The following is a 17772-nucleotide window of genomic DNA, read 5'->3' on the forward strand; positions in this document are numbered from 1 at the left end:
AGCTCAATCATGCAAAAGATAGAAGAAGAAGAAGAAGAAGAAGAAGAAGAAGAAGAAGAAGAAGAAGAAGAAGAAGAAGAAGAAGAAGAAGAAGAAGAAGAAGAAGGAAAAAAGCATTATTGCCATTGGTCATGGAAAGCCCACTTGAATATATTCTTTGTTCTCTCCAAGATTTATTATTTCACAGAATCAGAGTAGATAACTTGAAAAGGGTCTCAGAGATCATCTAGTCCAGGAGATACAAAAATAACTATCCGACCTCTCCTTGTGCTCCAATAAGAGGCCAAAACCTGCTGAGGGAATCTATTGTTGAACAGCTTTTATCGTAGGACTTTTTTCTTGATATCTAACCAGAATCTAATGGTTTAAACCAGGGATGTCCAACCTTGGCAACCTTAAGACTTGAGGATTTCAATTCCCATAATTCCCAGATAGCAAGACTGGCTGGGGATTTCTGGGAGTTGAAGTCCACAGTTTTTAAAAGTGGCCGAGGTTGGACATCTCTGGTTTAAACCCGTATTGTTCTTTTGTCTTCTGGAAAAAAAAATTGGAATAAAAATCGGAATAAAAAGAGTCTCCATGACTCTTGAGAAAGTTATCATGGCATCTTGTAGGCTTCTCTTCTTTGCAGCTCAATTACAGTACATTCAACCCTCTCATTCTTTGGAAAGAAATCTCTGGTCAAGCTGCAGTTCATCACATTCCTAAAATGTGATGCCCATAATTAGACACAAAGTTTTGGGTGCAGCATGACCAATGCATAACGAAGAGGAATCACAATGCTTTTTTTTTAACTTCAATTCTTTGATTTCACTCTCCTTTCTCTTTTATGTTTCCATCTGGTATTCTGAATATTTGTTTCTTTTTGCTTAAAGAAACCCTCCTTTCATCATTATTCCCCTAATGACATTACAATATGTGGAATGTTGTACTGGAAATGTTATGAAGATGTAATTTGCTGCAAGAGGCCACTTTAGGATGGTCAGGAAGAGAGAAAAGAAAATGGAATTGAATATATAGCAACCTGCTTCTTCTCATACATCACCTGGACATGTTTTTTCCCCTTTTTTCCAGCTTATGTTGTCCCTCTTCAAAGTCAATATTGAAACTTCTTCAGTAATATCAACCGCAGGTCTTCTCCCAGACTCCCACACCATAAATGACTTAAATTGTTTTTCCAGCCAGTTGTCCCTCCTTTGAGGGCAATCGAGCTGTCGAGAATACATTGTAGACAAATTTTCATTGTGATGTATTTGTTTGATGCAGCTCCCGAATGCTGCTCTCTTCCTGTTCTGTCTGAACTACGTCCACCTCTTCTCTCTTGTTTCCTTCTCTCTCTTTCTCTCCATCCCTTCTCATGGCAGATGGTCGAGATGAACTTCCCCTGACATCTGCAGGTGCCACTTGATTCCTAGACTGCAGGAAACTTCAGATCATCTCAAGGCCCAAGAATGGTGGTGGAGCAAGCCTCCCCTCCCCTCCCCTCCCCTCCCCACTCCCCTGCAGGGACCTTGTTTTAGTTCACCCTTGTAGACCCAGCAGCCCTTTTCTAGACCACATCCTTTGGAACGAGCAGGCGGCCGGCCAAAGAGCCATCTGGGTTTCACAGAGACTTCCTCGGCTATGAAGCCATGCTGATGTGACCCACCCTGCTCAGCTAATCAGGGGGATTTTGTCTGGCTGGTCAAACACGACCCAACCACCCACCACCTCCTACATGGATCCATCTGCCTGGACTTTTCTTCCAAGTCTCCATGGGCCCAGCTTTTACAAAGGGCCTTTTGCAGCTTTGGCTCGTTAAAGTCAGGCTTTTCATTTCTATGGACACCAGCGACACATAGATGCAAAGTTCTCATAGATGCTTCCTGTTGTGGGCCACTCCAGGAGGAATGTGGATAAAATGGGCAGCCTAATGAATTTGGGCAGCTTCCTGGTGCTTTTGCCATTTCTGCCATTTCTGACCAACTTGGTCTGTTTTGGGGGAAAAGAGAAGGGAAAGTATCTGAGGATGGTCAAGCCAAAGAGTTTTGGCCACGAAGAAGAACTTTGCTTTTCAAAATAATAATAATAATAATAATAATAATAATAATAATAATAATAATAATAATAATAATAATTATAATAATAATAATAATTATAATTATAATTATAATAAATAATTATAATAAATAATTATAATAAATAATTATAATTATAATAATAAAATATCCTAGTATCTCTATCCATATTTCTTGCAGAATAAGGGATTTGCTGCACAGCAGGCTGCGAAATACATCCAACATTCAAATGAAAGTTATTAAAAGAAAAACTAAAGGATGGTAGGCGAATGTAAGCTGCCATGCCTGGAAATGCCCCCCGTGAGATTAATGTCTAGGAGCGAAACCTCAGATAAGGCAGGCTTCCCTTTTATTCCCCTTTAATCAGGGCTGTGACCCAGCAGACCTTGGGGAGGCCACGTGAGGAGGACCAGAATCAGGCAGAAACGCTCAGATGCCGGAGCGTGACAAACCCTTGGCTTAGAGGGGGAAAGGCAGCCTTTATTACGGAGTGCAGTAAGCAGATTCCCAGTTTCCACCATCCGTCCTCTGAAGTCAACAGGGGTTGGGACTGACCCAGGCACAGTCTGTTCTTCCACTCTTTTTCTTGATTTCTGTGGAAATTGAGCAAGACCTGAGCACAGGACACTAGCAAGAGAAGACTTCCAGATTGATACGCCAGCAATTTTTGCAGTCCTGCATGGCTGATTTAAAGAGCGCGGCTCTGAAGAGGAAACCTACCCTAGACCCCTTTTTAATTCAAGAAGGTGGGCAATGAAAGAAACCCCAAACATTAAAGCCAATCTGATGAGTGATATTTTTGTAACCCTTTTGAGATAAAGCTGCTCAATGCCCTTTTTTCCCTGCCATTGTCTGTCCCTTTCTTGCTGCACGTGGCCCCCTTCCTCACACAATGGCTGACGGGAGGCATTCTGCCGGTTCAGTTTGACCTTGTTCTAATTCACAAGCGAGCCCGTGGTTTGAGCTTTCGTGGGTACCATAAGCACGTGGATGTTCCAAGAGATGCATCCGTTTTCCTTACCCTTCCCCATCCCCTTGTAAGCCTCCTTTCTTGGGAGAACGGCAATGCTTTATTGATTCAGGCAACACAAAACCTCCAAGCAAAGAATGAAAGCCAGGGCTTGTTTTTCAAATATAATGAACCCTGTTCACAAACTGGCAATCTTACAAGAGAAATGCAATGGCTCAGGTTCTCCCTGAGTGTTGGGTAGCATCTTGAACTGCCCTCTGGATGTTAATAGCAGCTGATGCCGCCTGTCCTTCTTTTCACTATAGACAGATTGTGCCAACTTTATCAGGGTCCTTCAGCCTTACAACAAGACTCACGTTTATGTCTGCGGTACGGGAGCTTTTCATCCGGTCTGTGGCTACATCGATCTCGGAACACACAAAGAGGTAATTTAATCCTTCCCCAAATGGACCGTGACTTTTCCTAGCATCCATCATTTCCATGGAAATCTCTCTCTCTCTCTTTTTTTCTTTTTTAAAGAGAGAGAGTGAGTCTATGGCCTTATAAAAACGATCTGACAGCCACTGCTGTCAACCAGGCAGGTTGAGGGTTTTTACCAAATCGTGTAAGAATTTATGTCCTCACATTTTTGAATATTGGTCTGTTGGCAAACCTCAGATGAGGTGATTAATGTGGTTGGGTACAGACTTGCTTTTATCAGGTGATTAATGGTCTCAAGAGCACATTTTAGCCCATAAGATGCCTTTTACTAGCAGGGGGTGGCAGTAAATGAAAGGAAACCCCCCCCCCCGAATCCTTTTGAATAGGCCGTGGGCAGAGCCTTCCCTCTGAAGCTTCATCATTCTCCTTCTGGTGCCTGCTGAGCCAAGATTCCCCTTGAAGCCTCTCTGTGAATTTTGTCCATCTCTCAGCATTATGGATGAGAGGTGAAATTAGAATTACAAAGTTCATATTCAATGGAGGAGGAGGAGGAGGAGGAGGAGGAGGAGGAGGAGGAGGAGGAGGAGGAGGAGGAGGAGGAGGAGGAGGAGGAGGATTATGTTACCAAATATTTGCTCTGAAATTGAAACGTGGTCATCATCCCACTAAACCAAAAAGGAAAGCAAAGTAGAAATATTTTATCTTAAAACTTTTTCTCTCTGCATAAAGAAATCTACAGTAGCATCATTTTTTTTTCCTATTTTGTTCTGTATCTCAGAAAGGCCAGATAACTGCTATATTAATTTTGTTAATTATCGAGAAATATGACCACAATTCCTTGGTGGTGTCTAGACTCTAATCTCAGGGCTGTGGGTCCTTCCCTCTGTAGATGCCGGTCAGCCTTGGGGATAACCTGCCAATAACGTTCCCTAGGAAAAATAAATGTCTGGCTAGAGAGCAGATTCCTTTTGACCTGATTTTAAGCTTTCTAGATCCTTTTCCAAGAAGTTTGCATATTTTTACACAACGAGATTACGAGTCTAGGCTGGCTGCCACTAAAGTTCATGCCAAATTTAATCTAAATTCCATAGAAGTCTCTTGGCCATACCTATAATAAACACATTGAGGTAAGAGCCGAAGGGTTGGAAGCTGTCACCGTCCTGTTCAGTCTGTTAAGTTTCCCAGAGAAATCTGGCCAGCGGATGGCTCTCTAAGAGGGCATAATTCTGCGAGAGTTTTAGCCATCCAAGCCTGAAGATCCTTCTCTGGTCTTTGTTCTGAGCAGCAGTAAAGAGATGCCATCTTGGAGATTCCAACGCCGTTCGTGGTCCTTGATACTTTCCCCTCTGTAACCCTTTTTATGCTCTGACCTGGGAAGGGCACCGTTTAAAATGATTAATTTGGACCGAATGCCTTATAAATGAGTTGGGCCAATTGGAAACTGGAAGGATCACAGCTCCAACATTGCTGGAGGTTGTTAGGTTGTGTAACTTGGCTCTGTTCTGCATGAAGCGTAACTGAATTGCTCTGGCACCCTCCCTCCTTTCTAAAAACTGAAAAATACTTTTTCTGGGAAGCGTTTAAAAGCCAGTTTTCTTTTGCAGTATTTCTTTTACTCTGTCACTGCTGGGCAGGTAGGTTGTGTTTGAGGCTCTCTTGATATAGCCAGAAAATGGGCAGGGGAAGTGCTAACGAGCCTAGCTTCGGTCTAAAATACATATAATTCTGTATTTGGTTATAATTACAGTATATCAGTGTAGTCAGTGGATGTGCACGCAAACCTAATTAATCATGTCTCCACTTGCACCCAATTGGCAATTTTTTTTTTCAGCCCCCTTGCTAGAATATTGCATTCGGCTCTTTCCTGGCCCATCCTCAGCTGTACCAGGGTTAAAAGAGAACATTCCTTTAACAGCCAATGTGGCATCTGTAGAGCTTTGTGTCTAGCCAGGGAAGGGTGAAGAGCCTTTGAACAAGGGCCCTTAGAGTTGGGCTTCTGGAAATAGACACCTACATGCAAGCCATTCATTAGTTATAGACATCTGTAGAGCAGATTGAAGCTCATAATCTACTCTACTTCCTCTCCTTTACTTCTTTACCTTGTTTTAACTCCAAGAGGAAGTACATGACACCCTTTCCTCCAATATTCTCTCCCAACAGAGGAAAAAGGTAGGGCTGGGATTGAGTGTCTGGCCCAAACCAGCTCCCAGGATCTCCATGGCTGAGGTGTCTCCTGGGTCTCCTCAGTCCTAGTTCAACAGTATAACAACTGACTCTCTTTAAATCCAGACTTCCTCCCATCTGAAGCATTGAACTAATGGGTGCATCTCCTTTCTGTGCAGGATGTCATGTTCAGATTTAATACTCACCACCTGGAATCTGGCAGGCTGAAATGTCCCTTTGACCCCCAGCAGCCTTTTGCATCGGTCATGGCAGGTAAGAACTCCTCTTCCCAGAGGTGATTTTTCAGGCACTTGGCTAAGACGGATACATTTTTGAGTTTTTCCTTCCAGTTTTTCTTTTCTTTTAAAATGTGATGATTTTTAAAGATACCTTTCTGGCGGATCTGTTAATAACTAGATTGGATGCCTGTGAGATTCTCAGTCACCCAAGTCCTGGTTTTTCAAGAGGCAACTGGACTTTCTTTGTTTTTTCCTTGAAGACCCTTCTCTTCTCATTGAAGAAGCTTCTTCAGTTCTGAAGCTTCTGGGATGGGGAGCAAGATGTCTTCAAGGAAAAAACCAGAAAGTCCAGTTGCCTCTTGAAAAAGCACCTTTGGGACAACTAGATGGACTGGTCACCATCAGTCTTTGCTAAACCGGTCAGCATACCAGCTTCCTAGGAAGAAGGAAGGCAAGTCCTGGAGCAGAGGTCCACTCTCTCTAGAGGTTCATCCTTTACGCCAAGATTCTTGTCTGCTCAGATTGAGGATTGTTAATCATGGCAGCTGGAGCAGGGTGTCTTCCCTGGAAATGTATTAGTGGGCAGAGGGGCAAGGAAGGTTCTGGAAGCATTGCAAAACTGGAACTAAAGTGGATCTACAGATTGTAATCAATAAAACATCAATATCATTTCACTGCAGTAAAATCATATTTAGTTATGATTAAGTGAAAACTTTGGCGTAGGGCCAGGGTTTCCTGGTACAGCCACACAGATGTGTTTTGTAATTCATATTCCTGAGAAGCTTTGTCCAGCAAACTCATTGTACTGCATTGCACTGCATATAAAAATAATCAGAAGAACAGATGCTTTTCATAGCTAAAAAACATTTGCAAGCTCAGTAGATTTTTCTGGTTTGTAGGGCAGCTTGCAAAAACACCTGCTTGGCTGATCTCTTAGATTCTCTTGGAAGATACATCTCGCTATGCTCTGCCTGCCAATTTCTATCACTGAAGCCATCTTGAGCCCCTAAAAAATCAGGGCATAAACCTCACCAATTAACAAACCAATAACCAGGCATAGAACAGAAAGCAGGAAACAATTTGTGCTTATCTCTAAGGACTTGGAGGAGAGAAAGAGGAGCTCTTAGCTTCTGCTGCAAAGGATAAGATGTTTAAATTATATTTCCACCTGACACTCTAGATTGCATATAAACAAATATTGTTTTAAAATAAACTCTATTTTAAGGAGATTGTTATAAACGGTTGAGTAAGATTATTCATGTGCACAAACCTTCTGTAGGCCTAGGAAAAGGGCAGCATTCAAGTTCAGAGATGAGCACAATTGAAGTGTCATAAATCTGTTGCTTAAACAGAGCAACAGAAGTGAAATTGATGCATTTTGTTCTACAAGAATTTAATATAAAGAATTGGATTGTGAGGGCATAAATACTAAAACTGGCCTTCATTCTAGCCTTAAAGTCACTTTCTGAAGAACACCGTCGTTGATCAATGATGAAGCAAAGCTTTTTCAACCACAGGGTTGTAGGTGAGCTTCTGAGCAACTCCAGGGAAAGGGATCTTAGACTATAAGATTTGGAAAGAATCAACATTCGGAGATCTGCTTGCAAATTCATTGGGCTTAAATAATACGAGATGAATTTACCCAACCCTTCCATTAGGAATGGCTGAATCTTTCCATTTCCCATGGAGTGTTAGTTTTGCCTCCTTTTTGTGTGTCTGTTTTAACTTCTTAAAAGCCTGTCTGAATATCTACTATGGCTTGGGTTTCAACACCAATTTGTCTACATTTTCCAATCTAGGCATTTTTGTCTGGGCTCTTCCCCCATGTATGAATGTCGGTGTGTTTGTTTTTTTTAATCAGAGAACTACACCGCAAAATTCAGAGAAATGCAGATATCCCCATGCAAATCAGAGAAGTTTGCAGGGGGAAAAAATGCAAGTCTGGGGTCTCTTTGGCCAAATCCTAGCTTTGATGTAGGCTGTATTTGTACATGGCTTCCCAAGTGACCTCCGAGTTCTCCGTGCTAAGTGCATTTCATGTGGAAGAAAATCCTGCCCTTATTGTATTGCTAAAATCCTAGCCTAAAGCACCCTGTCAAAATACAATATCACTCTGTCTTCTTCCTGTCCCAGAATCATATTTGGTGGAGTCAGGTAACTGCCATCCTGGAATGCTAGACTAATCTCTTCACTTCAACACGACCGAGAATTTCCTTTGACACGCTGCCTCTTTTCTACTTTTTTTTTGGCCCGGTTTCATTTAACTTGTCCATCAAGTTATAATGTCTTGTTGTAAGATAAGAAGAATGTACCTGACCTTTTTTTTTTCCCCCTGTTTAATATATGGCAGAAGAGATGTTATAGTCTGTTTCTTTGAAGGATTGGTCACAGTTCAAAAAGAGAATATGATAAATATTCGTTCTTTATTCTCAGATAATGAGGTGGATAATCCCGAGTCCTGACCTTGTTAAGGTCTAAGTCATCCATTATTTAAAAAATAAAAAATAAAGAACCCAAAACAGTAGGGATTGTCTGTCTTGAAACGCTTTACATTTTCAAAGTGGTAGTAAAAGATTTTTTTTAATGGTTATTGGGAGAATCTCTAGTCTTCTTTTCTTGAAGACGGAGATTTCAGTGGATAGTAAATTTCTCAACATATCTAGTCCTCCTTGGAAATGTCACAGGGCAGATGACATTTTTAAGAGTTGAATTACTAGGCGCTTAAGATAACCAAGGCTGAATCTCTAAAGTTGAATTCTGATTCACTTACTTCCTAAAGTAGGCGTCTAATACTAGAGATTTGGAAAACTGAACTGAAAATCCCCTTATCTGAGAATGAGTCTTGGCCAATTAAGCCTAATCACTTTTCCCTGCTCTCAAAACTGTTAGAAATCCACTAATAAAGCTTCAAAACTAAATCATGCATGGAGAAAGCAGAGGAAATTGATGCTTCACGGGATGGAATTGAATTCTTATCGTATCTTGCAAGCTGCACCCCAGATGGTCATATAGTAATATATTTCCTCACAGCAGAACAGATTATAGCAGCATTTGGTAAGCAAAATCACATAAAAAGCTTGTCAGAAGCAACCAGATCTATTTATATATTGCAATTTAATTTGCATTGTGGAGGCCTAGCTATAGATATCATTAATTCAATGCTAGCCAACCGGATACTTAGATAACCGTTTAAGGAAGCATTAAGGATTTTATGAGGACTCTAAAGGCTGATGATTTTGTAGTTAGGACACCGTGTCTGTTAGAGAGACACAATTTGCCCCTTAGGTTACTAGCCATTGGGCTCTAGCTTCTCGTTGACGCTGGCCACAATACTGATGATTTGCAAATCATAATCAATAGATCCTGGTTTTTATACTCGCCCTCTGAAAGGACCCCAAATTCCTCTTCAGAATGGGCTGTAGATGTAACATTAGCCTCTTTTTCCATATTTGGGACACAGTTGGCACTTATGGATTGCCTGGCCAAAACAAGGAATCTGAATTTGTGGCAGTGCATTACATCAGTACAGATCTAATTAGATCACTATAACAATATCAATTAACAGTGGTTGAAGCCACCAGAAGAGCAAGAACCTGAATTGTTAGGAGGAGGAGGAGGAGGAGGAGGAGGAGAAGGAGAAGGAGAAGGAGAAGGAGAAGGAGAAGGAGAAGGAGAAGGAGAAGAAGAAGAAGAAGAAGAAGAAGAAGAAGAAGAAGAAGAAGAAGAAGAAGAAGAAGAAGAAGAAGAAGAAGAAGAAGAAGAAGCAGCTTACAAGGAAATCAATGTCTTCTCACTATGCCTCTCCAATTCAGAGCTCCTTTCTAACTCAATTGAAAACTCCGGTTTTAATTCAAGAAGCCGTGGAGATCTGGACTGGATAATGCCCATTCTATATTGTAATGCAGATATAGGTTGTTTGTGACTTTAGCTTGACCTCGACACACCTTATCCGGGGCCAACACAAATTAAAGGCCTCCACACTCGGTCCTATAATGAGCTGTTTTTAAGACGGTAGGCTGTTCCTCTTGTGGCCTGCGAAGCTTTTGGTACATCACCACAAACATCTGGCTTGGGAACCTCTCATGCTTTCCACCAAAGCTGAGGGGAACTTTCCACCACAGTCAGAGCTGGTGCAGCTTAAAGTAGACTCCGTGCAGCCCTGGTCAAATATAAACCAAGCCTTTAATCTTCCGTTTTTTATATGTGGACAGACAGACCACAGAAGTGTCAGAGGAAAAAAAAACAAATCCCTCTTTCAAAAACTTTTCACTTTTCTGGGGAACTTTCACAATTTCTTCCCATGTGGAAGTTTGCTGTGAGAGCGACTCTTGAAAAGGCACAAACAATAATTGAATGATGCCAAATTAAACCATATCCTATGAATCCTCCCTTCAGCCGATTCTGTTTTTTTAAAAGCTGACTCTTACATGTCACATGCAGCACTTTGGAGGCTTTTTCCCTATTTGACGTTTACTTTTTAATCACCAGCTTTTCCCAAGGGGTCTACGCAGAATAACAGACCTGCAGGAGAACAAAGAAGAAGGCTGGTGTTGAAAGGACCTTGTCATCAAAGGCTAAAGCAGGGGAGGGTTGCTCCTTTTAGCCCTTTGACTTATCCGTCATTTAGTCTGCCTGTCAATAGGCAGACTTTCATTAGATTATTCATTCTTCATTACGGATTTTTACCTGTCAGAATGTCTTTTTGGTTATTGCAAGAAAGAGAGAGAGAAAGAGAGAAGAGAGGGGAAAAGAGAAAGGGAGAAAAGAGAGAGAGAAGAGAGAGACAGAAAAAGAAAGAAAGAAAGAAAGAAAAAGAAAGAAAGAAAGAAAGAAAAAGAAAGAAAATAATAAAGTAGCTTCTTCTGGATCCTGATGTTCTACCTTTCTTCTTCCTTCCTATCATCCACAGCCACCAATAGAAAAAAGATAAAGCATGTTAAGAAAGTCTGAGAAACTAAAACTCCCACTTGATGCTTCAAAACATAAGTTGCACGAATGCCTCTGAACACCCAGCCTGATCTGATGCCCTCCACATATTTTGGTTGCTCTCCAAACTGTCATCCCAAAATCTGCAGGAGATCAGTTTGGAGAAGGTTGATACCATAGCATCCACAAGGCACGTGAAGACGTCCATACCCATTGTGGTGTTTCTTTAGGGTAAGCAACAATATGCAAGAAGCAGAGGGGGAAAAAAGAGCAGGAAGTAATAAGTGGGGAGAAATAAAAACAGGAGACAAGGAAAATAAACCCAGGTCTAGTTTACCTCCACAGTGTGGACTCTATCTCTCTATCACTTCTTTTGTTGCAAATATTCCTTCCTTCTCTCCTTTCTGGGAAGGCTTTTGTGCATTTTTGTTTGTAAATTTTCCACCTCTCTCTCACTGAGGTTCTTGGTTACTCCCTCCAAGCGCAGTTTCTCTTCCTCTTAACTTATTTACTCAGACTGAATCATTATGGCATTAATTTTGGAAATTTATCCTGGATAAAAATGGCTTGTTTTACCATTAGATGACTGCAGAAGAGCAGATGGACAAAATCGTTGCATGCGTATGATATTTCAATAGGTATAGAACTGAGGAAGGGGTATCTGAAGGAGGGCCTTCCTCACTCTGTCTGGACTCCAAGATCAAAAAGAAGCCTCTTTTAATGGGGCTTCCAAGCACCCAGTCATCTTTTATAGTATTGGGGAGAGACATTTCTGCCATTTTGCTCTTTTTAGTGCGTTTGTGTCTGCGTGCACAACTGACTCCTGGTGACAAGTCCCTGCAGGTTTTTTGGCAAGTTTTTTTCCGAAGTGGTTTGCCCTTGCCTCCTTCCTAGGTCTGAGAGAAAGTGACTGGCCCAAGGTTACCTGTCTGGCTTTGTGCCTAAGGCAGGACTAGAACTCACAGTCGCCTGATTTCTAGTCTGATGCTTTAACCATGATGTGGTTGTGTGATCATAGGCACAATCTTAATCCTACTTTATCTACACCTCTGGATGTCCCAAAGGTGCTTTTTCCAAAGGAAACTGGGGTTTCTTTTTTTTCTTGAAGACGTTTTGCTTCTCCTCCAAGAAGCTTCTTCAGTTCTGAATGAAGAAGAACTGAATACTTCTGAACATTCAGAACTGAAGAAGCTTCTTGGAGGAGAAGCAAAACGTCTTCAGGGAAAAATAAAGTCCAGTTGCCTTTGGAAAAAGCACCTTTGGGACAACCACAAACAGAATGACTGAGAATCTGACACCTCTGGATGGCCCTTTTCTTCATATTGACTGAAAGTAGCCGATAAAAATTCCAAATATGGAGCTGTTCTACTTCTGAAACCTTAAGAGGCAGGCTGTGAACTTTCCGGAGACAGTTGGCTGGGCTGCGTTTTCTGAATCCCAAATGCTGGAACAGTTTTTCCAGTGTTCATGAATCAAAAGTTTTATGTATCTTTTGAGCTGTATTGATCATTATTCATGAACGAAGAATGTTAGGTTACCATGTATATAACACTATAAAAAGGCTGCACTATCCCAGCGACAAAGTTATGAAGTGAGCAGCACAGAAACTATTTATTGAGCAAAATACTAAGTACAGTAAATGATTAATTGCTTAGGGGGAAAAAACCCCACACAATGTGATTTTTCTCTGAAAAGAAAGCAAATTCCCATCTCCCTGGGGAAATAGCGAGAAGGCCGGTTGTTTTGGAAAAGCACAAAACACTTCCGCGATTGACAATTAAGGACCAAGATGGGCTCCTCTGGGAAAACAGGTTTCAAGGCCGGTATCTCTGCTCTGTGGTCTTAAATAATATTGTTTTCCCTATCTGCCTCCTGTTTGCAGATGGCTACCTTTACTCTGGAACAGCCTCCGACTTCCTTGGCAAGGACACGGCGCTCACCCGATCTCTGGGCGCATCGCAAGACCAGCACTGCATCAGGACGGATATGTCCGAACACTACTGGTTGAACGGTAAGAGGCTTCACAGGGGGCTGTGGAGCCTGTTGCTTCAGGACACGTTTTACTTGATGGGGTCAGGAACAGATCTGTAGACAGAGGACTCTTCGTGCAATATTCAAGACGGTTTCTGCAGATATCTTGGCAGATCCCAATGTTCAGAGCCCGTTCAGTTGCACGTTAAGAGCACCTACAGCTGCATGTTAAGACATATATGTGTAGCAGCACCAGTAGAATCTCAGGTTTAGATTTATTTTAGGTTGTGTATTCATTTAGGGGAAGTAGAGGGAATGAGCAAAGTCTCCAGGTGACCTTAACGACCCTCTAAAAGGATGCAAATGTCCAGCTGTCTGCAAGGATTATAAATCCTTCCATTCCCCACCAAGGAGCTGAAGAAGCTCCTTGGATGAGAAGCGAAATGTCTTCAAACGAAAAACCTGAAAGTCCAGTTGCCTCTTGAAAAAAGCACCTTTGAATAAGAATTAAGTAGAATAGAATAAGAATTCTTTATTGGCCAAATGTGATTGGACACACAAGGGATTTCTCTTCGGTGCATAAACTCTCAGTGTACACAAAAAAATACATTCATCAAGAACCATAAGATACAACACTTAGTGATAGTCATAGGATACTAAATAAGCAATCAAAATCATACTAGGAAACTAAATAAAACAATGTAAATAATAAAGATACAAGCGATGAATTTATAGTCATAAGTAGAAAGGGATATAGGTAATAGGAAGGATGAGAAGAGTAATAGTAAGACAGTCTTAGTAAATAGTTTGGGACAACCATGACCTGGATGACTGAGAATCTCCATAGACATTGAGCAAAGCTATAACGAATTATTTGTAGGACAAATAATTCTATGTCCCTGTCATCCTCGGATTCCTGCCATTTTGTTAGGCTGGCAGTACTGGGAATCATACCTGATTTTCAATATTAAAATAATGTTTTAGAACTATGGTGGTTGAGTGGTGAGAATGCAGTATTGCAGGCTGACTCGCTGCCAACTGCCAGCAGTTCGATCCTGACTGGCTCAAGGTTGACTCAGCCTTCCGTCCTTCCGAGGTCGGTAAAAGGAGGACCCAGATTGTTGGAGGCGAGAGGCCGACTCCGTAAACCGTTCAGAGAGAGCACTGTGAAGCAGTAGATAAGTCTAAGTGCTATTGCTGTTGCTCATATATAATCTTAAAGTAAGACATGAAAGTAAGGTTGCTCAGATTTTGATCACATGACTGTAGGTTATGCAATGGTCATAGGTATGGAGGCCGGTCATCAGTCCCTTTTTTCACTACCGATGTAACTTCAAATGGTGGCTAAACAAATGTTTGTAAGTCGACTACCTTATGAGTGCTAAATTCTAGAGAAAAAAATCCGTTAGGAAGAAGAGGAAGTGAAGAAACTCTTTTGCCAACGTCTCGATGGGCTTAAAGCATGAGAAAATACAATGAAATGGTATTACCCTTGTTCCTATTGTTTTTTAATTTCTCTTAGGAGCAAAGTTCATTGGAATCTTTCCTATCCCAGACACCTATAATCCAGACGATGACAAAATCTATTTCTTTTTCCGAGAAGTTTCCCAAGAGAGCAGCACCTCCGAGAGAGCCATTCTTTCCTACGTCGGCCGCGTCTGTCAGGTGAGCAATGCGGATTTTGTAAAATAAACCCATCCTGCTGTTTCTTCAATAAATCGCCCCCAGGGAGGGGATAATTTCCCCTTAAGTGGCGTCTAGCCTACACATCATCCTATGGGTTAATAATAAGGTCTAGAATCCCTCCAGCTGGTCCTGCACTCTTAGTGTGATAAGCCTGGTTGTATTTGGGGCCCTGAAGTATTTTCGTAGCTGATAATGAAATTAAATAGCAGCCAGTTTAATGACCAGCCACTGAGCTGCAGAGAGTCTCCTTTGATTCGTTTCCATCCGTTGCTCCTGGTCCTGGGTTCAAAGGATGCTGCCTTTCAGATAAAACTTTTGCCAATGTATTTATCCTCCCCAACCAGTCTGAGGCTCCAGATTTCTGTTTGTGCTTCCTTGCTTTTTCTTCCTTTCGGGTTTCTAAGTTTTCTACTGTTCCCTATTTCCGTTTTAATGTGTATTTCACACACACACACACACACACACACACACAGAGAGAGAGAGAGAGAGAGAGAGAGAGAGAGAGAGAGAGAGAGAGAGAGAGAGAGAGAAATTCCATGCACTTACACACAAACCCTAAATTGGGTTTACGTCATTTTTCATTCGGCATATCACCAGGGGGAGAGTGTTATAAATTGAGAGGAAATGCTTTCAGTGTTCACAATCAGGCTGAAATGCATAATTTGTCATGACAAATGGCATTTTTGATATTTTGCTTTAAAAAAAAAAGGAGTAGTCTTATCAGCCGTTTATCTGCAGTAGCTGACATTTTTTGTTTTGCTTGGGAAACACTGGAAGGTTCCCACTAATATCAAGTGAAATGCAGTTTAAACCTTTGTTTTTGCATTTTATTTAAATATATAAGCTTGCAAATTTCAAAACCCATGGAGTTTTCTGTGCAAAAGGCTCAGGTATATAAATGGCAAATATGCATACATTGTATCATAAGGTGCTATTTAATTCTGAAATAATTAAATATTAGATTATTAGCTCATGACACATTTTCGTTTCATTATTCTGATGGCCATTCCGCCCAGTGTCTACGTAAATTTGAGATAAAAAAACAACAACAACCCAACAAATCTGCTTAAATATTCTCATTTTAAATTCTACTTTTTTCCACAAATAAAAGTAACCTTAATGGGAGCTGAGGTTCTTGTTTCCTTTTAATCTAACCCTGAAGTGTCCTTTTTGCTGGCCTTCTAATGATAATGACCTTGATAATAAAGTCACAGACAATGCGAGACAATGCCTTTGTTTTGTCTCAAATATTGCACGGATAAATTCTTACTTAATTTCTAGGTTTTTTTACTGAGCTTTTCACTGACTATCTTCATTTTTTGTGACCTCCAGAAGTGCTGAGATTATTTCTGCCAGAATTCCCAGGAAGAATTCTCTCCAGATTTCAAGAGCGCCTTGATTTGTGAGGCCTCCTCTGATATCATCAGTCTCCTTAAGGGCTTGGGGGTAGATTTCTGAGATAATGAGGGGTCCTTGGTGCTCTCTGAGTTGGGTGGTTTTCTTGCACAGGACCCAAAGTAGGGAATATCATCATTGCTAAATATCTCGCGTATTGATGATGTCATCTAGTTTGGGTCATGAAACAAGCTCAGGTCAGCCCTGAACTACTCCTCAATGGATTTCTGAGACAGCATTGATTTTTGAAGGAACAATAATTAAATAAATAATAAATCATTCCTTCCCAAAGGTTTGGTTCCCAATTTGGAGGAGAAGATCAGTTGAACCGGGTGTGTTCAGCAGGCAGAAAGAAAGGCAATTTTCATATATCTAAAGAATTGTGATTTAGAGGAGGGAATAAACTTACTCTGTGCTATCTCAAAGAACAAAGAATCAAGGTTGATATTAAAAGGAAGTAGATTTGGGTTAGATAGTAGAAGACTAGAAGGAAGACGAAGTTAGAAGGAAATAGATACAGGTTAGATAGTAGAATCCAGGTGATAAAGAGTTTTAGAACCAACGTAGCAGGTGTCGGATAAAGTGGTTGTGTCACCCTTCATTGAGGGTCTTCAAAGATGGAAAGCCATCTGCTCCAAGCAGGGTAGCAATTCCTCTAACTCTCAGGGGTGGGGAACTATGGCCCTTTTATGACCCGTGGACTTCAACCCCCAGAATTCCAGAGCCAGCATGGCAGCTCAGGGATTCTGGGAGTTGAAGTCCACAAGTCATAAAGGGACCACAGTTCCCCACCTCTGCTCTAACTGAACTACGGGATTGGCTTCGTTGTCCTCTGAGGCAGCCAGCAGTCCCCCATCCTTTTGTGGCACAGGGACCGGTTTCACAGAAGATAATTTTTCAATGAACCAGAGGGGGGGAGGAGACCCCCTACTCTGAGGAACACCCCAATGGGCCAAAAAATACAGGTGATTTCCTCAGCTTTTGAAGAGTCTTCCCTCTTTCCTATGATATCCCCAAACTTTATTTAAAATTTTGCAGTGCACTTTTTCCTTAATCATCCCAAAGGTGCTTTTTTCAAGAAACAACTGTACTTTCTGGTTTTTCTTTGAAGTTGTTTCGCTTCTCATCCAAGAAGCTTCTTCAGCTCTGAGAAAAAGCACCTTTGGGACAACCGCGACCTGGATGACTGAGAATCTCCGTAGACATTTTTCCCTAATCCTAATTTCCATCTCTTGGATGCATAAACTGTTTGAAACTAAAACTGGCTTTTTAGCTCGCACTCCTCCCAACCCTCTCTCTCATTTATCTCCCCACCCTCCAACAAAGTTTTAGTATTTTCATGTCATGAACATTTAAGACTTTTATTTAAAAAATAATATGCTCCAATGGATACAAATGCATATCTGTTGGTCCCTCTGGCTCTTGCGCTGTTTATCAAACTGATAGATACTTGCCTGATTGGGTTCATTTGGCAAGGGAATTATGTATGATTAACTACTGTGACTCATGGAAGAGTTATGCCATTTATACTGCAGCCCTTAAACTCATCTCGAGGGCACTCGGGAAAAACATTTGCTCTTTTGGCTAGAAATTGTGCGGATGAATTATATCCAGTAGTATGTAGCTGTCATACCTTTGCTCCATGTATACATTCTTATTTTCATGATCTAAGATGTTATTTACCTAGATGAAATGTAGGCTTCGTTTCACAACACGTTTAATCTCTCCTTTCATTTATCCATGTCTGCCTTCATTGCTCACTCATCAACTGAGCATCCATCACATTTGGTCTCACAAAGCTTCTTTTAAGCCAGGCTGAGGATTTCACAGACATGTCCATGCAGTGTTCTTGGCAACAGTGGCTGCCACTGTCTTCTCCTGGGGTGTGTTTTGACGGCCCGGGCTAACCTTCAACTGTAGATTTAGAGATGAGCTTCTGAATGCA

The 17772-nt window shown here is 41.3% G+C and overlaps 1 protein-coding gene across 6 annotated transcripts in view; it reads left to right on the forward strand.

Annotated features, from left to right (window-relative positions):
- The window catches only part of SEMA3D (semaphorin 3D), a 116784-nt gene that overhangs the window by 59563 nt on the left and 39449 nt on the right, over window positions 1-17772 (forward strand). For all 6 annotated transcript variants that reach the window (XM_034424856.3, XM_034424858.3, XM_087874363.1 and 3 more), the window contains 4 exons: window positions 3333-3452; window positions 5790-5883; window positions 12658-12786; window positions 14269-14411. In XM_034424856.3, coding sequence (XP_034280747.2) covers window positions 3333-3452; window positions 5790-5883; window positions 12658-12786; window positions 14269-14411 — 486 coding nt within the window. The remainder of the gene's footprint in view (window positions 1-3332; window positions 3453-5789; window positions 5884-12657; window positions 12787-14268; window positions 14412-17772) is intronic.

Source organism: Pantherophis guttatus, chromosome 7, assembly GCF_059756535.1.
Source record: "Pantherophis guttatus breed Tessera chromosome 7, ASM5975653v1, whole genome shotgun sequence".
Lineage (NCBI taxonomy): Eukaryota > Metazoa > Chordata > Lepidosauria > Squamata > Colubridae > Pantherophis > Pantherophis guttatus.